This window comes from Embiotoca jacksoni, unplaced genomic scaffold, assembly GCF_022577435.1.
Source record: "Embiotoca jacksoni isolate LCO1_2020_lvr unplaced genomic scaffold, fEmbJac1.0.p SCAF_97, whole genome shotgun sequence".
Taxonomy (NCBI): domain Eukaryota; kingdom Metazoa; phylum Chordata; class Actinopteri; family Embiotocidae; genus Embiotoca; species Embiotoca jacksoni.
Window position 1 is genome coordinate 257,575 of NW_027185455.1, and position 24,156 is coordinate 281,730.

At 42.6% G+C, this 24,156-nt stretch overlaps 1 protein-coding gene across 2 annotated transcripts; it reads left to right on the forward strand.

The window, feature by feature from the left end:
* The first annotated feature begins 479 nt into the window (after positions 1–479).
* On the forward strand, positions 480–23,117 carry zdhhc3a (zinc finger DHHC-type palmitoyltransferase 3a). Of its 2 annotated transcripts, none has more exons than XM_069142104.1 (7): positions 480–655; positions 2,215–2,653; positions 3,001–3,125; positions 10,563–10,659; positions 11,878–11,959; positions 14,264–14,394; positions 20,828–23,117. In XM_069142104.1, exons 2-7 carry the CDS (start codon positions 2,306–2,308, stop codon positions 21,032–21,034), a joined length of 990 nt encoding a protein of 329 aa, XP_068998205.1. In that variant the 5' UTR covers positions 480–655; positions 2,215–2,305; the 3' UTR covers positions 21,035–23,117. The 2 variants fall into 2 exon arrangements, with proteins under 2 accessions (XP_068998205.1, XP_068998206.1); XM_069142105.1 differs by lacking the exon at positions 20,828–23,117 and adding an exon at positions 15,331–18,316.
* The last annotated feature ends 1,039 nt before the right edge of the window (positions 23,118–24,156 follow it).

The following is a 24,156-nucleotide window of genomic DNA, read 5'->3' on the forward strand; positions in this document are numbered from 1 at the left end:
TTTCTGTCAAGATGGGGTGCTGAGTGTACATTAATGAGAAATAAAATGAACTTTTTTGATTTTAGCAAATGGCTGCAATGAAACAAAGAGTGAAAAATTTAAAGGGGTCTGAGTACTTTCCGTACCCACTGTATATACATAGATACACAGATAGATAGATACATAGATAGATGTATACATATATACATAGATATATACATAGATAAACAGATACATAGATATGCATATGTACATAGAAAGATAGATACACAGATACATAGATACACATATGTACGTAGAAAGATAGATACACAGATACATATATAAATATATACATATATAGATAGATAGATAGATAGATAGATAGATAGACACAGATAGAGAAATAGGTGTGTCGGACATATTCTCTGACGCAAAAAGATTTGAAACCTTCCACGTGTTCCCATTGGTTGTTTTCCTGTGCGTCATGACGTCTTGTTGTTGGTAACGGGGCGGGGTCATGGCAGCGAGGGGGGCTACCCAGCAGCAGCAGCGACAGCGGCCAGAGGATGCTCATGTTTCAGGTGAGCTTCAGCGGGATATAATGGTAATTCATCGGAGGTGAAGGCAGACATTCGTTCCAGACGTCCACTGCTTCACAGCTGAAGGAAGGACGCGGACAGAAGGAGGCCAACAGGTGTGTAAATGCTCACTCTGACACGGTAGCGAAGCAGCTAGCGTTAGCTAAAACGGACAGACAGCAAATTAATGAATTGTGCCACGTTTCATTAGATTATCCACCATAACGGCCAACAAGCAACCATTAAAGCTGGCATTAAGGCAGTTTGCTCTTAAGCTGACATGACGAGCCACTGTGTTGTGGCCTTACCTGGACAAAGAGCTGTTTACCTGACACTCCTTCAACCATTGAAACGGGCAGGCTGGAATCAGTCGCCCACTTACCGGCATGTTGATTTGACACTAATTATAGTGTCACGTGATATCCAGTGATTTATAATTCTTAGACGAGGATGGAGCCACGTGGGTTAGAAGAGGTGCTAGTGCCCCGTTATGATGACCTGGTCCCAGGAACCTCTCATCCCTGATTCAGACTGCAGAGACATGCTGCTGCTCACCTCTGTCCTCCACCTCTGCTGTCCTCTCCACCTCTGTCCAAGCTTGGACAGACCAACACTACTGACCAGCTGCTGGTCATCACATGATGTGTGTCCAGAGGACTCCTGACTCCTCCCATCCAAATGTCAGACAACATACTTTGAGCCCCATTTACTGTTCAGTGTTTTGACATCATCACAATATTGAAAAGTGTTGTCAACTCTATCATCTTTAACAGAGACAATAATTGCGTAATTAGCTGGGCTGTTTATATACTTTCTGTTAAAAGGTGACAGCTTAGTGTAGAACAGGAAAGTTCACTTTCAGTCAGCATTTCCTGGATCAGGTAGTTCGTTGTCATTTGCAAATGTCAGTGTGGTATACTTCATTTCAGGTTAAGCAATTACACATACAAAGTTTACAGTTCATTGTTTATTGTTGGGTTTATTGCACCAAGTTGTGCATTCTACACTTGATGTTAATACTTGGAAATGTAAAAGAGCAATCCAGGCCAAGACAACAATAGATCATGGCTGAAATATTCAATTTACTTGCACATCAATGAAAATTAGCTTTATATTTATTTCAATATTTCTTATATTCTGTGAGCAGACATTTCCCAGAGCCCACGGAAATGTCTTAAAATTGTTGGTTTTCTTAAACCAATAATCTAAAGATATAAAATGAACCTTGACAAAACAAGAAATTCACAAATCTTGAGATTCTCAAAGTTTGAACTTAAACGTTGGCATTTTTGCTTTGATAAATGACCTGATAAAAGTTCTACATTTTAAGTGATTTAATCAAGTTGCTTCTTCAACTGACATTTACTTATGCACTTCTGATTTGAAATGTATTCTGTCTTGAAACTAAAAGTGTGAATGGAAAACAGGATGAATTTATCGTCACACAAGTTGAACAACAAATCTTCTCTGAATGACGGGCCCAAAGACAGGATGTTTCATAATGTACCTTGTGAAGGCCCATTTGTGGTTTATGATATGATGCTGCCATAATGAAATCGACTTCACTGAAGCAGCCCCAAAGCATGTGCATAACATATTCAACCATGAAAGAGATTCTTTCACAATTAGAAAACCTTTGACTTTTCCCTGTCCTTCATCTCTCCTCTCCCCGCAGCATGCGGTGACTGAGACTGAGGCCTGAAGGCACCGTGGGTCCAGCCGGTCATCTGGTGGCAGCCGCAGCAGACATTCAGCTTAGATGAAGGATGAAGAGTCCAGTGCACAGATGCAGGGATGTGGAGCGAGGGCGAGGGCAGGCCGGGACTGGGGCAGTGGCAGGAGCCAACTGCCTTCAGGCCGAGCAGCGCATCCCTATCTCCAAAGACGTCATCACTTCCTCTTCCGCCTCGGCCATGTGGTTCATCAGGGACGCCTGCGGCATCGTGTGCGCCATCATCACCTGGCTGCTCGTGTTTTATGCTGAGTTTGTGGTGCTGTTTGTAATGCTGCTGCCCTCCAAGAACCTGACGTACAGCATTGTGAACGGGACTCTGTTCAACACGCTGGCCTTCCTTGCTCTTGCGTCACACCTCAGGGCCATGTGCACTGACCCTGTAAGTGGGATTATTCGTACTCACAAACTACTTTCATTGTCAATGCCATGTAGACACGTTTATGATCTTTAACTTTTTGTAGTCCTGATTAATGCAGTTGAACTTTAATAAAATGATGGTACATTTAACCTGTGGCCACTTCATTATGGTGATTAATAGTTTTTTCCTCCTAGGTTATATGGGAATTGTTGGTTTCTCTGTATAATATTGTAAAGTTCTGCTGTAAGGACTTTAATGTGTTAAGTGCCATGAAATAACCTGTGTTGTGATTTGGCGCAATATAAATATAATTTTATTGAATTGTGCTTTACACTGAAGTCGTCTACTTTGTGCATTTGTTCTGCCAGGGGGCAGTGCCAAAAGGGAACGCCACTAAGGAATACATAGAAAGCCTTCAACTGAAACCAGGGCAGGTGGTCTACAAGTGTCCCAAGTGCTGCAGTATCAAGCCTGACCGAGCACACCACTGCAGGTAGGGCAAAAAGGACATGAAATTGTCAATGCAGCATTTTGCATTCACAAACTCATTCCCATGCTGTGTTTTGGTGCAGTGATGTCAGACTGTGATCTGAATTTTTGACTTTTGATCATTTGTGAAAGACAAGTTTCTCAGTCAAGGATGTCCTTTCCACTAATGATGTCTGTGCTGTCCTCGTCATATACAGTGGTGTGAAAAAGTGTTTGCCCCCTTCCTGATTTCTTATTTGTTTGCATGTTTGTCGCACTTACATGTTTCAGATTATCAAACAAATTTAAATATTAGTCAAAGATAACACAAGTAAACACAAAATGCAGTTTTTAAATGAAGGTTTTTATCATTAAGGGAGAAAAACAATCCAAACCCACATGGCCCTGTGTGAAAAAGTGTTTCCCCCTAAACCTAATAACTGGTTGGACCACCCTCAGCAGCAACAACTGCAATCAAGCGTTTGTGATAACTTGCAATGAGTCTTTTCCAGCTGTGGAGGAATGTTGGCCGACTCATCTTTACAGAGTTGTTGTAATTCAGACACATTGGAGGGTTTTCCAGCACCAACCTCCTTTTTAAGGTCCTGCCACAGCATCTCAATAGGATTCAGGTCAGGACTTTGACGAGGCCACTCCAAAGTCTTCATTTTGTTTTTCTTCATCCATTCAGAGGTGGACTTGCTGGTGTGTTTTGGATCATTGTCCTGCTGCAGAACCCAAGTTGGCTTCAGCTTGAGGTCACGAACAGATGGCCGGACGTTCTCCTTCAGGATGTTTTGGTAGACGGTAGAATTCATGGTTCCATTTATCACAGCAAGTCTTCCAGGTCCTGAAGCAGTAAAACAGCCCCAGACCATCACACCACCACCACCATATTTTACTGTTGGTATGAGGTTCTTCTTCTGAAACGCGGTGTTACTTTTACTCCAGATGTAACGGGACACACACCTTCCAAAAAGTTCAACTTTGGTCTCGTCAGTCCACAGAGTATTTTCCCAAAAGTCTCGGGGATCATCAAGATGTTTTCTGGTAAAAACAAGACGAGTCTTAATGTTCTTTTTGCTCAGCGGTGGTTTTGGTCTTGGAGCTCTGCCATGCAGCCATTTCTGCCGAGTCTCTTTCTTCTGGTGGAGTCATGAACACTGACCTGAACTGAGGCAAGTGAGGCCTGCAGTTCTTTGGATGTTGTCGTAGGGTCTTTTGTGACCTCGGATGAGTCGTCGCTGCTCTCTCGGGGTAATTTTGGTCGGCCGGCCGCTCCTGGGAAGGTTCACCACTGTTCCATGTTTTCTCCATTTGTGGATAATGGTTCTCACTGTGGTTCTCTGGAGTCCCAAAGCTTTAGAAATGGCTTTAGAACCTTTTCCAGACTGATAGATCTCAATTACTTTCTTTCTCATTTGTTCCTGAATTTCTTTGGATCTCGGCATGATGTCTATCTTCTGAGGATCTTCTGGTCTACTTCACTTTGTCAGGCAGGTCCTATTGAAGTGATTTCTTGATTGAGAACAGGTGTGTCAGTAATCAGGTCTGGGTGTGGCTCGAGAAATTGAACTCAGGTGTGATAAACCACAGTTAAGTTATGTTTTAACAGGAGGGGGCAAACACTTTTTCACACAGGGCCATGTGGGTTTGGATTGTTTTTCTCCCTTAATAATAAAAACCTTCATTTAAAAACTGCATTTTGTGTTTACTTGTGTTATCTTTGACTAATATTTAAATTTGTTTGATGATCTGGAACATTTAAGTGACAGACATGCAAAAAAATTGGAAATCAGGAAGGAGGCAAACACTTTTTCACACCACTGTATCCTGAATATGACTTGACAGCCAGATAAACGCCTTCCAAAAATCCATACTCAGAAGACCGTAGTTTCTCGTCCACAGGTTTAATGAAATTAAAGGGTGAAACTAAAACATACAAAAAAACAATCAAAATTCTGCTTGCTTTCACACGTACAGATACACAATGCCAACACATCAACTCGATCTCTAACATAAATTAAAGTTTTACAGGTTTTAACTATCCTTGTGATTTTTTACTTTAAACACAATTCATTATATTAAACTTTTAATATGTATTCAAACCAGTGTGGTCATCAGCAACAGAAATTCACCAAACCTCCACCACAAACCCAATACAGTCCAAAATAATGCTCTTTAGCTGTAGATAAGGACAAACAAGTCAATACATACCGACGATGCCACCATAAGATGTATGATGCATGCAGATGCCACTGGTTTAGCTCGGACGCAAACAATTATGACTGCTGTCAGTGCCATGCTTCCCTACTTCCTTATTACTGACTTCCTGTGAGTCCTAAAGTGAGCAGAACTACAGAACTCCTTTAGAAAAACAACCACAAGACTTCCAATGCACCAACTTAACTGTAACAGATGTTACAGTAACAATGTCCTTGCGCACAGTTACTGTTGTATTATAGCTGAACTGCACACACCAACTGTTCATATATAATGGAGCAGCTGAGCAGAAATAGACATACACTCAACCGGCCACTTTATTAGGTACACCTTGCTAGTACTGGGTTGGACCCCCTTTTGCCTTCAGAACTGCCTTAATTCTTCGATGATTTGAGCTTTAGGTTAGGTTAGGTCAGGGGTGTCAAACATACGGCCCGCGGGCCGGATCCGGCCCACCAGGGGGTCCAGCTCGGCCCGCCGGATGACTTTGCTAAGTGTGAAAATTACAGAAAGACATAAATTGCATTTCTATGAGAATATGGAGATTTATGAGTACAAACGTTTTGTAATTTGTTTTTAATCGATCCAGTAATTGCTTCAAAAACAGCGTAAATGCGACGTCTGCTCCGGAAGAAGCACTCGTTGCTGGGGAATCTGCAGAGGAGAGCCCAGGCAGAGAAACAGTGGGCTGATGTCTGAGTTTTTGGTTTTTATGTTTCTAGTTTATTGTAGAAAGACCTTAAAATGGAGTTTATCATCCAAAAAACCTTCACCAATGATTTGAACATAGAGAAATATTGTCGTTATGTATGCGTTATTATGCTATGATTTTACTGGTCTGGCCCACTTGAGATCAAAGTGGGCAGTATGTGGCCCCTTCACTAAATGAGTTTGACACCCGTGGGTTAGGTAGTTACTTTATTAATCCCCGAGGGGAAATTGTTTCGCTACAGCAGCATACAGAAGCAACAAGATAATAATAGAAATAATAGAATAAAATAGAATAGAATAATAGAAAAAGCAATAAAATAGAATTAAATAGCAGTAAAAAAAATATAAAATGCACAGTATATACAGTACAGTATATATCTATATATATTATATACAAACAAACCAAGAAACACAGTCAACAGTGTTATTGTTCTGTGATGGATTTTGCCAGAGGTGAGTTATTGTACAGTCTTATTGCAGTGGGCAGGAATGATCTCCTGTATCTGTCCTTGTGACAGCGGAGCTGGAGGAATCTTTTAGCGAAAGTGCTCCTCTGTCCCTGCAGCAGGTGGTGGAGAGGGTGGTCAGGATTATCCAATATGGATAATAGTTTGTTCAGCGTCCTCCTCTCCACCACCTTTTCCAGACTGTCCAGTTTGTAGCCAATGATGGAGCCGGCCTTCTTAACCAGTTTGTTAAGTCTGTTGGTGTCACCGGCTCCAATGCTGCTCCCCCAGCAGACCACAGCAAAGTACAATGCACTGGCCACAACAGATGGTAGAACATCTCCAACATCTCGCTGCACACATTGAAGGATCGAAGTTTCCTCAAGAAAAAGAGTCGACTCATCCCCTTCTTGTAGACAGCGTTGATGTTGGTCTTCCAGTTCAGTCTGTTGTCGATGGACACACCCAGGTACTTGTACTCCTCAACCATGTCCACCTCTTCTCCCAGAACTCTCAGCGGTTGTGGAGCCGTTGTCTTCCTCCTGAAGTCGACCACCATCTCTCTGGTCTTGGCCACGTTCAGGAGCAGGTGATTTCTTCCCGCCCACTCCACAAAGTCCTCCACTACTGCCCTGTACTCATCCTCCCGTCCATCCCTTATACATCCTACCACTGCAGAGTCATCAGAGAACTTCTGCAGATGGCAGAACTCTGAGTTGTACTGGAAGTCAGTGGTGTAGAAGGTGAACAGGAAGGGAGACAGAACAGTTCCCTGAGGAGCTCCAGTACCACTGACCACTGTATCAGACAGCACACTGCCCAGACGGACAAACTGTGGTCTGTCTGTCAGGTAGTCAGTGATCCAGGAGATGGTGGACGCGTCCACCCCCACCACCCGCAGCTTCTCACTCAGTAGCAGTGGTTGGATGGTGTTGAATGCACTGGAGAAATCAAAGAAAGTGATTCTCAGAGTCACCGGTTCCATCCAGGTGAGACTGAGCTCGTTGCAGCAGGTAGATGATGGCATCGTCCACTCCCACATGAGGCTGGTACGCAAATTGCAGAGGGTCCAGAGAAGATTTCACCAGCGGCCTGAGGTGGGCCAAGATCAGCCTCTCCAGCACCTTCATCACATGAGATGTGAGGGCAACCGGTCGGTAGTCGTTGAGGCCAGATGGAGCCGTCGTCTTGGGGACTGGAACCAGGCAGGACGTCTTCCACAGCACCGGGACTTCCTCCTGCTTCAGGCTCAGGTTGAAGAGGTGTTGTAGGACCTCAGCCAGCTGGACGGTGCAGGTCTTCAGGACCCCGGGGCTGATGCCCTCAGGTCTTCAGGACCCCGGGGCCGATGCCGTCAGGTCCTGCAGCCTTGCGCTGGTGGAGTCTCTCCAGCTGTCTCCTAACCTGGCCAGTCGTCACAGAGAGGGGTGTGTGTGTGTGTGTGTGTGTGGGCGGGGGGGGGGGGGGGGGGGGGGTTCAAGGTGTCGATGGAGGAAGAGCCCTTTGAGATTGGGGGCTCTATGCAGTTCACCAGAGGGCGCAGAGGGGGGAGGCAGAAGAGGTGTTTGGGAGGTGTAAGGTGTGGAGGAGACAGATGAGGGTGGTGAACTAAACCTGTTGAAGAAACAGTTTAGCTCATTGGACCTCTCCAGGTTCCCCCTGGTTGTTCCTCTCCAGGTTCCCCTTGGTTGTCTCTCTCTCCCCTTGAACCCAGTAATCTCCTTCATACCGGTCCACACCTCCCTCACGTTGTTCTGTTGGAGTTTGGCCTCCAGCTTCCTCCTGTAGGAGTCATTGCACTCCCTGAGCTTCTCCTTCAGGTGGCGCTGCGCTCTCCTGAGCTCGTCCCTGTCCCCAGACCTGAAGGCTGCTTTCTTATTATTATTTGTGACATGGCGTGTTATCCTGCTGGAAGCAGCCACCAGAAGATGGTCCACTGTGGTCATAAAGGGACGGACACAGTCAGCAAACATATTCAGGTAGGCTGTGGCATTTAAACCACCACCAGCCTGGACCACTGATACAAGGCAGGATGGATCCAAGCTTTCATGTTGTTGACGCCAAATTCTGACCGACCATCTGAATGTCGCAGCAGAAATCCAGACTCATTATACCAGGCCACATTTTCCAATCTTCTATTGTCCAATGAGCCGGTGTGAATCGTAGCCTCAGTTTGCTGTTGTTAGCTGACAGGAGGACCCGGTGGTCTTCTGCTGCTGCAGCCCATCTGCTTCAAGCTTCCACGTGTTGTTCAGATCTTCTGCATACCTCGCTTGGAACAAGTGCTTATTGGAGTTACTGTTTCCTTTCTATCATCTCCAACCAGTCTGGCTGACATCCTCTGACATCAACGAGGCATCTTCGCCCAGAGAACTGCGGCTCACTGGATATTTTCTCTTTTTGGGACCGTTCTCTGTAAAGCTAGAGATGTTGTGGGTGAAAATCCCTGTAGATCATCAGTTTGTGAATACGCAGACCAGCCCATCTGGCTCCAACAACCTGACACGTTCAAAGGTACTGAAATCACCTTTCCTCCCCGTTTTGATGCCCGGTTTGAACTTCAGCAGGTCGTCTTCACCGTGTCTACATGCCTCAATGATTTGAGTTGCTGCCATGTGATTGGCTGATTAAATATTTGCGTTAACGAGCAGTTGAACAGGTGTACCTAATAAAGTGTCCAGTCAGTGTATATAGATATATTTAGACACAGAAAAGTAATCGTCAAAAAGATTCTTGCTGTGACTCCTTAGGGGTCCTATCTACTCACCTAGAATTAGCATTACCACCATCATTACGACCACCGTAATTACAACCACCATCATTATCACCACCATCATTACGACCACCATAATTACAACCATCATCATTACCACCACAGTCATTATCAACACCGTAATTACCACCATCATCATTTCCACCATCATTACCACCATCATCATTACCACCACCAGCATTACCACCACCATCATCATTACCATCATCATTTCCACCACCAGCATTACCACCATCATCATTACCACCACCATCATTACCACTATTGTTACCACCATCATCATTACCATCATCATCATTACCACCACCATCATTACCAGCACCTTCATTACCACCATCATTGCCATCATCATTACCACCACCATCATTACCACCAGCATCATTACCACCATCATCATTACAACCGTCATCACCAACACCGTAATTACCACCATCATTTCCACCACCATCATTACCACCATCATCATTACCATCACCATCATTACCACCATCATCATTACAACCGTCATCACCAACACCGTAATTACCACCATCATTACCACCATCACCATCATTACCACCATCATCATTACAACCGTCATCACCAACACCATAATTACCACCATCATTTCCACCATCATCATTACCACCACCACCATCATCATTACAACCGTCATCACCAACACCGTAATTACCACCATCATTACCACCACCATCATGACAACCATCATTACCACCACCATCATTACCACCATTATTATTACCACCATCATCATTTCCACCACCATCATCATCATGACAACCATCATTACCACCACCATTACCACTATAGATATCATCCCTTTTTTTCGTTGACACATTTCCTTGAAGGACTGATACAATTTCCACTGTATTTGAATTCTTTTTTTGTTTTAATTTCACATATTTAAACATTTCCATTGTTTTATTTGAATATATTTTTTTCTGTCTAAGTCCCAAAAATATCTCTATCATTTTAAATCTCTTAAGATTTTGTCTGGAGCTCCACTATCAAGCTGCTTTGTGTCTTAATTTTTAAGACGTGTTCATATAATTACCCTCTCTAACTGGGTCTTTTCTGATTGACACATGCATAGTCCAACCACATGGTTCAATCTATTAGCTTGCTAGTTCCACCATGGAGTCATTCCTCTGTTTGTTCTACATAGAAAGTTGGACAGTGAGCTGTGTGGAGGGGCAAATATATGATGAGTGTTTGTTTGTGACATTACAAACACAAAGAAGTCCAAATGACACCATTACTGATTAGAGGCTGCTTGTGAATTAATTTGTTTTCCACTCTTCATTTCCAGTGTCTGTAAACGCTGCATACGGAAGATGGACCACCACTGTCCTTGGGTCAACAACTGTGTTGGGGAGAACAACCAAAAGTACTTTGTGCTTTTCACAGTAAGTTCACCGTTACGGTAGGTCTCTTGTAATGAGTGGAGGCTAACCAAGAAGTTTACGGTCACAGATTCTTTTGTTTGACACTGTGCAACTCATCCTTAGTTGACAGTAAATTACATATTCAATTCAATTCAATTTTAGATACTACACCAAATCACGACATAAATCATGCCAGGGCACTTTATACAATAAGGTCCTCTTAACCTTAATATTATAGAAATGTTTACAACAACTCAGTGGGAAAGAAAAAGTCCTTGCGGTGCACAACTCGCACTCGCAGTAACTCGCCGTCATCTAGCTGTTGCTAGTAGTAGTAGTACTAATGTACCAACAACCAGAGGAGTGCAGGGGCAGGGTACATATAGTCCGGGGAGGTGATCATGGAGATGCAGCACACCTGCAGGTGGTGATCTGGGGTGAGTGGCTGCAGCTGCTGGGACTGGTGAGGGGTGTGGCCACGGGAGGAGAGGAGAGGAGGACAAAGAACAAGCAGACGGGACTGAGGGGACACAGGAGGAGAGGTGATCGGGGGTAAAACAGAGGAAACAGAGGAAAATAGGAATCCTGACAGAGAGATCATGCTCTTGACTTATGGCAGTGATATTCTCGCATATCTATAAGCCCCACCTGCCATTCTACTTTTGGAAACTCAACTCTAGGAACCACAAGTAAGCCTGTACTATTGCAGGACTGTTATTTAAACTGAATTGCAACAGAGCTGACTAATAACTCTCAAATGATATATTAGTACATGGAATAAACTAATCGCCCACAAACTTTTTATGGTATCAATTTCAGACAGCGGAATAGCAGATGACCTCAGTAAAACAGTACATGAACAGCAGCTGCTGATGTTGGTTCTCAGAGAAGTCTTACAGGTGTTTCAAAGCTGCTGTGCTTGATGATACATCTGTGAAGCTAATAGTTACAATATTATTTGTAAAGAAGCTCATAAAATCATTCCTACTAGGAGTTAAATGAATACAAGGCTCAACAGAGCTACAAAGAGTAAGAAAGACATTTAGACGAGCTATCTAATATTTATTAGTCCACATTTAATTGTCCTGCTTGTGTGGAATTTAGATTTATTTAACTTGGTGGTCGGGTAGTACATGTAGCCTCTGTGGGGAAGCGGGAGTTTTTCCTATTGGAATGTAGCATCATTTCTCAGCGAGTTTCATATTGTTCCTGATTCTGGTCTTGTTTCTTTAAACTTAGATGTACATTGCACTCATCTCTCTCCACGCTCTGGCGATGGTGGTCTTCCATTTCCTCTACTGCTTTGAAGATGATTGGACAAGTGAGTGTTTTTTCTCTCCAACTCTCCATTCACTTGTAAAAAGAACTAACCTGCAATTATGCCCTAAAATCTTGTTTTAAAATGTTAGTGAAACTTTTATATCTGTAAAATAAAACAATATTTTAGAATTGATTTTAAATATATATTTATATATTGTGTGTACACAGTGTGTAATATTATCCCCTTTGATTTCCTTCACTTAATTCACTATGATTGTGTTCTGGTATGTAGCCAACCCCAATAAAGAAGGTGGACTAAATAATAGAAACCAGTATAATGCAATAGAATTCAACAGTAGCACAGACTCCACCACCCAAAATAATGTGAGTACAGTTGAGTCAACATCTCTGCCAACTGTTTCAACAACTGAACATCAGACGCTTTGTAGAAGAAGGAATTATTGCAGGACTGTTGGATTAGTTTGAGCTCTTTTAGACAGTTGGCATAAGTGCTTTCAGGCCTTGACTACAAAGGCGATACTTAGATAGTGGAATTAATTCATTGTTGAATTTGGCCTGTAATTTGTTGTGTCAATTATTGTAGAAAGACTGTAGGAATACCACTCTGCTCATGCACTGGAATTCTGTGGCATTTGCTTGTAAGTCCAAAATACAGTTTGTGCCGGTATGAATGAAAGGTTCACATTCCTGCTAGACTCTAACGTTGCTCTTGTTTCATGCTGTATTTTATATGACCTGGTTAGTATAAGCCCCTTTACTCCTGCTGCTACCGGATCCGCTCCACTCTACTCACTGTTTTGGTTTTCCATTGGATAAAAGAGGTGGCTAGTACCTGGTACTGTTTTTGGTATCACCACCGTCGACTCCAGGCTCCAAGTGAGCTGATCCGATCATAACAGGTGAAAGAACTGTTGACCACTGATTGGTCAGAGAAAATGGTCACAATCACTGCATCACTGTGTGCACGACACGGGACAGCTGCACAAACCAGCCATTGTTAATTCGCCAAGCTACTACAGCATCCACCATTTGTTAGAAGTCACTGGACTACTAGATCAACAGCGACCCTCAATGACGTCACCTGTGCAGGGGTCCGGTTGCCAATGATGTACTCAGCGAGTGTGTGTCATCTTGAAGTAATGTCATGGCTGTTGCCATTTAAAAATCCAGAAAAGTACCTGGTACCAAAAGCAAGCAAGTGAGTGGAGAAGAGCAGCCGCAGTAAAAGGCTCTCAGCAGACTGAGACGTGCCACCGTTTTATAATTGGCATAGAAAACCTGTCGAGGCCTTTCTGCTTTGTGTGAATTTAAATCAGAGCTGCAGTGTACCACATTATATATTTTCAACATCAATCAGACTTCAGAGGGAGTTAAAGGGAGCATTAGAGCCATCTACAGAACTCACATTGATTGACAGATTACTGAAAAAAGACAACTAGGGTCTTAAATACTGCTCTCAATTCATAATGAGAACGTGTCTTTAGAAAATGGGTTCACACTGTGGTTGAAGACTGGTAGAATCAGCTGTTTGACTCACTGTTCTTATTTTGAGCCCGACATTAAAATGATGGGTTTTTTTTTTCCATGTCCTAACCTCAGTCCTCATATAGAGGCTGATTCCACAGCATTACCAGGGCTTTTCTTTTCCTGCTGGAGCTTAATAACATTGAGCTAACAAGTTTAAATTGATGTCAGACATTTACACAAATCACTTGGTTTACAAAGACTTTGTCCCATTTATATATACCTGGTTCTTCTATATTTTTGCACGCTGAATTCAAATGTCTTCAGGATTTCTCTATCAGCTATAGTTTTTTGTTCCAGTAACTCCTGTTGAAAATCAGTACAAGACAAGTGTTGACAGACTGTGGCTGGAGATGGATGTTCCTGAGGCCAAAATTATACACAAAAATTTTAGAAGTACATTTGTACATATTTTAAGTGAAACAGCGTCATGTAACAAGAAGGTCCAAGAATTTTAGTTTGTGCCACAACATTTTTTTTGTTGCCCAGTGTAATTAATGAGCTAACTGTATTAACATCCATGAGCATCCTTCATGACAAGCTACTGTGTTCTCATGTCATGGATCGGGACAGGACATTCACCCATAGCCACATGATTTCCTCCCTCTCGTCCAGCCTAAACTTGTTGATCCCAAACACACACTAGGTTTCCACAGATTGATAGTTGCACATCCCTGTCGACTTCTTCCTCCCTGGCTGTAGAGCGCAACCAAGCCACAGTAGAGCGCAGTAGTTTCTTTGATAAGACTGTAGTAGTTCCTCACAGGAACCTCTTCTTTACCCTTTCACTCCTCCGCCTCCGTGTTCCTCCATCCCCCAGAGTGCAGTTCTTTCTCTCCTCCAGCAACAGTCATCCTCCTTATACTCCTGTGCTTTGAGGGCCTCCTCTTCCTCATCTTCACCTCTGTGATGTTCGGCACCCAAGTCCACTCCATCTGTACCGACGAGACCGTAAGTGACCCATTTAGTGACCTGCAATCCTTTCTGCTCTTCTCTCACTAATTCCCTCTGCTCTTCAAACTGTCTCCCTGCTGCTGCCACCCATAGTGTTTTTTAACATGAACATCTTTATCCTTCTAGCTGATTCAAACTGATAACCCTCAGTGACATCTCTTCATCTGCAGCAAAATCCCTGCAAGTCTTTCTCTGAAGACGCAGAGTGACTGCCAAAAAGGAAAAACTTAGTTATACATTTTTGGTTTCTGTGACGTTTACATACCTTTTAAAGCATATCTGGGTTACCATGTAATACAGATGGTGTCTATTAGGCAGGTTGAATAGTACTCCTTTCCATCATTATATGGTCAGGTATCAGATGCATATAATACATTTTCAGACAGGTCAGCTGAAGAGGCCACTAATCGGTTGCAGGAAAAACTGCGAAAACTTCTGAAATCAGCAGTAAAAATGTCTTCGTTTGGGCTTAAAGCAGCCTGCTCGGGAAACAGCAGTAGTTTCACTTTTTGCTGCTGCCTAAAGAAGAGGAATGTATGTATTTTTATAGTAAAGGCAAATGAGTCCATGTATCAGTAGAAGAAGGAATCACTATCCTAGGAAGTTTGGTGTTGTACTAAAATAAGGCTTCCTCCTGTATTGGTGTGCCGGTGAATCAAAGCTCACCAAACAAAACTCCTTTTCCTGCTTTGAACTTCTTTTTGTCTGCAACTCTCGGTCAGAGATATGGAACAAATGTCACTGTGATCATAGAGAGACGTATTTATCATGCTGAGGACTGACAGCTGCATTGTCCAAACCTAATACACTGGCCCTGAAGATCTGTTTTCATACTTTGGGAGTTAAATAAATGGGTATATTTCATTTGGTCTGTGATTACTCACGGGATCACAAAAGCACACCAACTGAAGTTTGGTTGTCTCTCGTTTTCAGGGCATAGAGCAGTTGAAAAAGGAAGAGAGAAGATGGGCTAAAAAAACTAAGTGGATGAACATGAGGGCGGTATTCGGACACCCTTTCTCCTTTTTGTGGTTTAGCCCCTTCTCCACCCCCGACCACGGGAAGGCTGAGACCTACCAGTATGTGGTGTGAAGGCTCAGCGCAGGGAGCGAGGTGCCGGGTCAGAACCAAAGTGGGAAGGCCAGCACCGTCTGTTTGCTCCTGCTGCTCAAAGCATTTTACACTGTATATCCCATAATCGCCGTGGACAGCTTTTCATGTGCTTTTTTGTGTTGCCGACGACGTGCGCTATACGTTTCCTTTTGTGTTGCCTTGAGTGAGTTGAGTTGCAGAGAAAAAGAAATATTTTCAGTTTGAGTCCTGTTTTCCAACAGTGATGAATCTGTTTTTTCTGATCGACTTTCTCTTTGTATTGTATCAGAAGCCTTCTCTTTTCTTCTTCTGTTTCCTCTTGCTTTTCCCTGAAGGGTCAGTTCAGCTAAATAAAAAAACAAAACATATTTGATCATGTATTCCCGTTGCTGTCAGGCCATGTACACAGTTTGATTGAGCGGTTTTCTTTTGCCAGCTAATATCCTCAAAGAACAAAATATTTATTAAGTAAGTAAAAAACAAACAGTTGAAGTATCGCCTAATTCTTGGGGAAATAATGAGGAAAGAAATACAAGTCTTGGGTGGAAGAAAATCACTGAGCAGGGCAGGTATTAATAAAATCAGCTCAGCATCTCTCTAGGAACAGATCACATCTGTCTTAAATCCAGGGAAACACTTCACCTTTCAAACTCAAGTATCTGTTGAGTTTTCCAAATGGTGAAGAATTTCGATTAAACACTATCCTACCGCTGATATACTGACAACAGAAATGGAGGAGAGGCCACTAGGAAATAGTGGAAAATGTGTTTTTGGAACTTGGGTGAACTGACCTTTGAAATCTTCCTTTTGACAGAAGTCATGTGTTCCAGGCGTGGACAAAGGAAACCTTTTAAATGGGTCCTCACGAGAATGGACTCTTTGAACAGATCCATCTGCAGGCCGACCCTTTTAAATGATGCCCAGAACAGCACATCAATACTTTACCATCATGGCGTTCTTTTTATGGGATTACATCTGTGGCATGTGAACATCAAATTAAATCGAAATGAAAATAAATTGAAAGCACTGATTGAGCTCAAAGGCAAAACATTTGATTACAATATTCTTACCTTTATATTATTGATCAAGATTTTGTTGACCTCCTGTCACGTTCTCCAGTTTCACTGTTGAGTTTTAAAATTTTAGTTCAATTTCTTCATTTCAGGTCAATGTTCAAGTGCAAGATATGGAGAGGAAGGTGTGAATGTGGTGATCAAATGTAGCACTCACGCATATTTTTTTTTGTCATAAGTGCTTCCTTTGAGCTCATCATTTTGTTTCCAGTTTAATTTTATTTACTTGCAATTTGTTTATTTTTGTTTGATTCTGGGGAGATTTTGCTCAGATATTATGACACAAATTCAATCCCATAGGTTTTTGGTCTTTTATGGTGGTGAAAATATTTTAAATACACCAGATTCAGTTATTAAGTGATTCAGGATTGTTTGCTTCATCCTCATAATTGGCAAGGCCCCGATACCACTTTGTCATTCCTGATACCAACATTTGATTCTCCACTCAGGGTGTCTGCTGATACCAATTCCCAATTTAATAGCAGGGCTCTGTTCAGTTCAACCCTGCACACCAGACTGCTGGACCTCTTTGGGATCATTGTGTAAGAGGACACGAGGGAGGGATTACTGGTAGTTAACAGCCCACTCTGACAAACTGATAGCAGAAATACTGATGAGATATAATGATATTGACATTATAACACCTGATCTGCTCAGTACTGGCCAACATATTGATGCTGTGTATCTTACTTAAAAACCCACAGTATTTCTTTGAAGATTTTTCTTCAGTGACCCCTGAGAATCCAGCAGCTCTGCAAATTACAAGCAGCCAGTATTTGAGTATCTCTCTCATGAAACCACACAAAAGACCAAAAAAGTCTCACCTCAGTTTAATCCTGTATTGGAAGTGACTTTAATTCTACATGTTGTCCCTGATTCCTCTGATACATGCTTTACATGGACGGCACAGTTACATTTTATTTTTGGCCAAAACAAGCCAGCAGGTTTATGTTTGTTGCAACAAACAGAATCTGATCCACAGTCCAAATGCCAGCTGATCATTCAAGGAAATAAAGTGCTTTCAGTCAGTACCAATGTCAACCTTAACCTGTCTGTCGACAACAAAACATGTTCGGATGTTGTGGACCGACTGTCAACAACCACATTGTAACATATGTTTGTTTATTTACTTAACACAAGCTTTAGTCCCTGTCGGCGTGTGCAGTGATGCAGCTCCGGTGGTCGATGCTCGCATGGTGTTGTGTGCCAAACCCAATAAAACGGCTCCATTACACCATTTTTTGGAGGAAAGCTTTGATATGAAACACTGGCTCAGATTTAAATATTGCCTTTGCTGCAGGAAATTGATTAAATCCTGTGTGGAGCTAAAGGGAAGCTCTGTCTAAAAAGGACTGTGTGTCTTTACTACTCCAGACTACTTCAAAGCATTTAACAAAGTATTAACTTTCACCATTCACATCTATATGAGTACTAAAATAAGGCTAAATCGCACTTTGTATTTATTATTTTTGATTTTTTTTTTTTTCTGTGAACTACTCTGTTCCAAAGTGTGCATTTTATTCTGCTCTTCTTTCTTTATATGATATTGTATGTATTCTTTATTTCTGAATGCATGGTACAGGTGAAGGCTAGTTTAGTCATGTATGTGGAACACTGCTGGTATGATCGTGCCAAGTCTTGCTGGTGGAGCTGATTTGTTTTTTACAGAAATTTCTAATTCTTACTAAATATTCAGACAAGATCTCAGCACATGCACAGAGAATAAATACTTCTCAGCTGCAGTGCAAAGACTATGTTTGCTTGCTTTTTTGGGTGCATAATTTTTTTGGTGGACTGTCAAAGACCTTCTCTGCCCAGATGTGTTGATTCTTCAATAATGTTCCAGAAAGAGTTTCTACTTTCCCTGCACACAGCTGTCTGCTCTCATGACCTTCACACCCTGCATCTGACCTCTGACCTCTGTCCTGTCTCCATTCTCCTCCCACTGTACTATGTAACCTGCCTCTCTCCCATGCAGTGTCCTCTCCACACTCATGCATTTTGCTTTGGTTGATTATTCACTTTGCCAAATCGTTCTGAAGCAGACAGCTTTTTATTCTTGACAGAGGTAAGCTTGCGAACCAGGTCCTATTAGCTGTCTCATCGAGCTTCACAAGCATGCAGGTTTCAATCACACGGTCAAAGTGTGCTTCTACTTCTTTTCTTTCTAATTCAACCAAACATTTTGAATGAATGAGTGAGTTCTGTATGTAACATAAAGCATGTGCCAATCTTTTATTTTTCAAGTGCATGTGAGCCATTTTGGACAGCGTTATTAAATCCTGGGCAAGTTTCTTTGAGAACAAATTAATTGAAATTGATATAAAAGTGTTTAAACCTGCAGTGCAGAACTTTCATCACCCCATCTGCCAATTATAGTAATTCCAAAAACACTATTGACATGTGCTTATGTCATTGTCTCCTCCATCATTACAGTTGCACTTGTAAAACAGTCCTTTCAGCGTCCCAACCACCACAAAATGACTCAGTTCACCATCAGAATTTAAACTATTTGGTCTCAAACTATTCAGAAAGTCCAGAAGACAATTGAAAATATTTGATGCCCCTTTAAGTTAGCATGGTACTAAAAGGGAGTTCAGTGTCTGGTGTACATGCTGCCTGTAGAGTCGGCCCAGTAAGCCTTCATCCAGCTAGTGGGGGAATGTCTCACCAGACGTCACATTTAAAAACTCTCCAGACTGTGAAATAAAGAGATTCATCTGGTGATGAAGGATTTAATCAGCACTGTGAAAGCGTTTGGCTTCAGTCTGATGGCTGTTTGTATGCAAACGTCCTGCACATCTGCTTGGAAGGATAAAACTATTTCAGGACAACAGGACAGAGTTCATGTTTGCTGTAGCTTCTTCTGTCGTACCGGCGGTGAAGCGACACCTCGTAACAGACTCCAGTGAAATCCACGGCCTTTGTGCCAAAATGCGTTTTCAAGTTAAGCTGAGGCTAATTTTAGGTTCATGCTCTCATGTCTGTGTTGAAGATGAAGCTACAACTGCTTAGCTTCGTCTGAAGACTGGAACCGGGCTAACTGTCCAAAGGCAATATGAACTATATGTTTACCATTTGTTTAACAACAGAAAGTCTAGTTTACTGTGAGCATTGGTATCAAACTGAAGAGTGCTCAGTATGGCTCACTAGTTTTAGAGAAGTGTCCAGTGAGCATGCATTGATCATTGATTGCATAGATCTAAGCTGCTCTACTGGTTCTGAATTTAAACAAGTCATCACACATCCACTTTTGAAGTTTTTTCTCATTTTTGAATTTCAAATGAGTAACCCTCAAAATAGTTGGTTAGTTCTGTTGATTGACGAAACCCAAACTAATCCAAGCTCCAGTTGTCCATCAAAGGCAGACATGTCTTCTAGAAGGCTTCAGATCATATTAACAGGCCAATAAGCACCAAAAGGACCACCAGCGCCTGAATGTTGCTGTTGAGACCATGAAGATTCTTTGGAAAGAAGTTATTGACAAGTATTTCTGGAGAGAAATTGATGCTTTTTCAATGACAGCATCTAGAGTGGCCGTCACACTCCTGCATCGGTTTCAGCTTCAAATTGTAGTCGTTGCTGCTCTGTTGGGATTAACAAGCGGCATTAAAATGGGAAACGAGACTTTGACACAAGATGTAGAGAAAACACCTGCAATAAAGGGACACATAATTTCAGTGACTTCTTTTGGCTACGGAGTGCTGAAGCCTTCTATCCCCTTCAGAGAACATTATGACTAGCCGTGCTAGCAGTGTTGCTCTGGGGATTGCAGTGTTGGTGTGTCAGTCAGTCAGTCCAAACATTTTCTAGATCACGATGTGTCCAGTAGGCCTTCTTTGGTTTATGGACAAAGACCTGTAAAACTAATGAGACTTCCAGACTTTATGTTTGGGGCTCATCAGCACACGCTAGAGCTGATCCTTTACTTGTTCCAGTGTAGGCAGACCAGGGAGGTACCGCTTCCTTGCCATTATGAACAGGAGGACTTATTACAGATTACACTAACTCACTCAACACAGAAAAAAAACATGAAAATCCAAACCTATCCTTGAATTTACATCTGAAGACTTTCTTCTGTCTGGATGTGTTTTAGATCGGAGAGACTAGCCCGGAAAGCTAAACCATGATGTGTTGTCGCCACATGTAGAACCATCATCAACTTGGATGTAATTGTCATTGGTAGTGCATGTACATGATAATATGCAGTGCTTTTCTGTCTCCACTCCCTCCACCTCAGCGCTTCTCTCTTCTGTACTCTCCAGGGAATTGAACGCCTCAAGGGGGAGACAGGGAAGTGGGGGAAGGTACCGTGTTGGGAAGCCATGCAGATGGCGTTTGGAGGCTCGTTCTCCCTGTCCTGGTGCAGTCCTTTCACAGGACTGAGCTGCAAGAGGAGCCCTCCGGACCACCTCCCCATCCCACAGGGGGAGATCATTGAGGAGGACGTTATAGAGATACCACTCAGCTAAAGCTGGTGCCCGGTGAGGAAGACCTCTATTTCAGTCTGGCAGTGTTTCCTTACAAGCACATCAAGGGTCTGATTTACTGAAGGTTTGTGTGTAAAATCAGGTGCAAACTTCAAACCATCTGCAAACAAATGTCCATCAGATCTACCGACGACGTGCAGCGAGGATTTTATCTTCCAAATGTGCAGTTTAACACACGTTGTCCATTCTGTGTTTTCCTGCATCATATGTAATATTGGACGTTTCTGAAGGTGTAAAATACTGGGAGGAAACATGCAAATAGAGCCATTTATCACCTGCAATGATATTTACTAAACCTGGAAATAGAAACAGGAGAAGTGATTGTTGTGTATTTTAGTACGACTGAAGGTTTTAATCAGATGAACATCAGGAGAGACGGCTGCTCTTATTGTGAAGGAGACACGGCTGCTCTTATTGTGAAGGAGACACAGGAAACCAGAGAATATGTAGAGAACGAGGTTTTACACCCGTTAAACATTTGACATGTCAGAGCCATAAATTATTCAGACATATTGACATAATGAACTGAAAGATGATTGACAGCCAACAACAAGGAGGAGCCACGAAATACCAGCAAAGTCAGAACTTCTTCCGACTCAGCATTTTGCTGCCTCTGGGTGGTTCCAGCGTATCTCTGCTTGGATCTCCCTCCAGTCCTGTTGTTCAGGTGAGCTGTCACATCCTGAATGAGTCCTGCAGAATTCACAGGTAGCTTCATCTGGTTCACGAGACCTCCAGGAACTCCATGAAACATCAGCTGCTCATCACAGAAAGATCTGGACCTGCTGATCAGTGTCTGTTAGAGGATCTCATCCACCGTCCTCTTTTATTTACCCACGTTTTATTATCAAGCCTTTTTTTCACCTTTTAGTTTTTCCCTCAGTCTTGACTTTCTTGCTGATAATCTCCTATAAAGCGTTTTGTTGTTGTATTTATATTTCTTAATTTCAGTGGGATCATATTTCCTTTTGCGGTCACTCTGTTTTCCATTGCTGGAATCTCTTTAACACACAAACCCTCATTTAAATACAGAGATTTGCACCTGATTTCAATGACGTAATTACTCAGTAAATCACCTGCAAAACGGGTGCAAAAAAAGTGCAAACTTTGGACGTACATATATATATATATGTATGTACACGTATGTGTATATACATACGTATATGTCATACAGGATATATATGTATGCACGTGACGTCTCACTTTTCTGTCAGTGTAGCCACCTGTAAGGTGCGTAGGGTTACCTTTACCAAACTCTTGTCTGTGCCCTTTTATAATTGCACACACAATGAGAGGGATTGTGAAAGTCATGTGGAAGTGAAGTTTTACTTTTTACCTCGTGCTGCCAAACCTGCAGAATTTTCCTGAAACCGTCACTGACTGCTAAAGTGAAGGAGCTTCACGGATTCAGAGTTCCAGTCAGCGCAACCAGTTTTTGGAGGAATTGAAAGAAGTTAAAGCGTCTCAATGAGCTGCTTTAAGAGGTTACCACTAACAGTAACTCTGACCGAACACTGAAGCAAACGAAGTTCAACCACTTCTCTGTCTGCTGCCTTTTCCCCTGTGGACTCCAACTCACCTTGTGCCTTATGTCTTTAATGAGCAAATGTTTGAGCGTGATACACATTATTGTCTGACTACACATCTAAATTCCAACATCTGCTTCTCAAGTTTCCATTTTCATCTTGATCATCCTCTACACATATGTGGGTTAATTGATATTATCGTCATCAGGCTAGCTGCTCGGTAAGGGCTTCTAACTGAATGGGTGCTGGACGTCATGGGAACACTCATGTTTGATTGTTTACATTACTTTAACAAACCGTGTGATGTCATTGTATGACTTTCATTTGGACATTCATGAATAAATGGAAATATTTCATTCTTAATTTGTACATTGGAAGCCGCTACCTTTCGGACTTTGGTCATGTTAATCATCATCAGGGAGTTGCGTGACTTGCTTCATATTTTATCAAATGTATCAACAGTTTTACAACCCTATTTTCAAAAAGTAGTGACATTGTGTAAAATGTGAATAAAACAATGCAATGATTTGCAAATGACACTGTTGAAACTAAGAAATGTTATTGTTTTATACAAAATATCTGCTCATTTTGAAATTGATGGCAGTAACACGTCTCTACAAAAGTTAGGACAGGGTCATGTTTATTGCATTTGTGCTGCATCACCTCTTCCTTTTACAACACTATATCAGTTTGGGAACTGAGGCCAGTTGTTGGAGTTTTAAAAGTGAAATGTATGACCTTTTTTCATATTTTGGAAGACATACTATAGTATGAATTTTTTTAAATATTTTGGATGGGTGCAATGCATACCGGTGTGTTGGAGTTCTCCCCGGGGAACGAGAGGGTCACCTCCATGCGCCTCCGGGTTACAGGGAGGAAGACTCTGACTGTTGTTTGTGCTTATGCACCAAACGGCAGCTCAGACTATCTGGCCTTCTTAGAGGTGGTGGGGGGAGTCCTGGAAAGGGCGTCGCCTGCTGACTCCATAGTTCTCCTGGGGGACTTCAACACTCGTGGGCAACGACGGGGAAACCTGGCATGGAGTGATTGGGAGGAACGGCCTGCCCGATCTGAACCCAAGCGGTGTTTTGTTACTGGACTTCTGTGCCAGCCACAGTTTGACCATAACAAACACCATGTTCGAGCATAAGGTGGCTCATCAGTGTACCTGGTACCAGAACACCTTAGGCCGGAGATCAATGATCGACTTTGTAGTCGTATCATTGGATATGTCTTGGACACTCGGGTGAAGAGAGGAGCAGAGCTGTCAACTGATCACCACCTGGCGGTGAGTTGGATCAGATGATGGGGGAGTTGGCTGGAAAGACCTGGCAAACCCAAACGTGTAGTGAAGATAAACTGGGAACATCTGGCTGAGGAACCTGTCCGGGAGGTCTTCAACTCTCACCTCCGGAAGAGCTTCTCACACATCCCGAGGGAGGTTGGGGACATGGAGTCCGAGTGGACCATGTTCAAAGCCCCTATTGTGGACGCGGACGCTAAGAGTTGTGGTCAGAAGGTCATCGGTGCCTGTCGCGGCGGCAACCCGAGAGCCCGGTGGTGGACACCGGGGGTGAG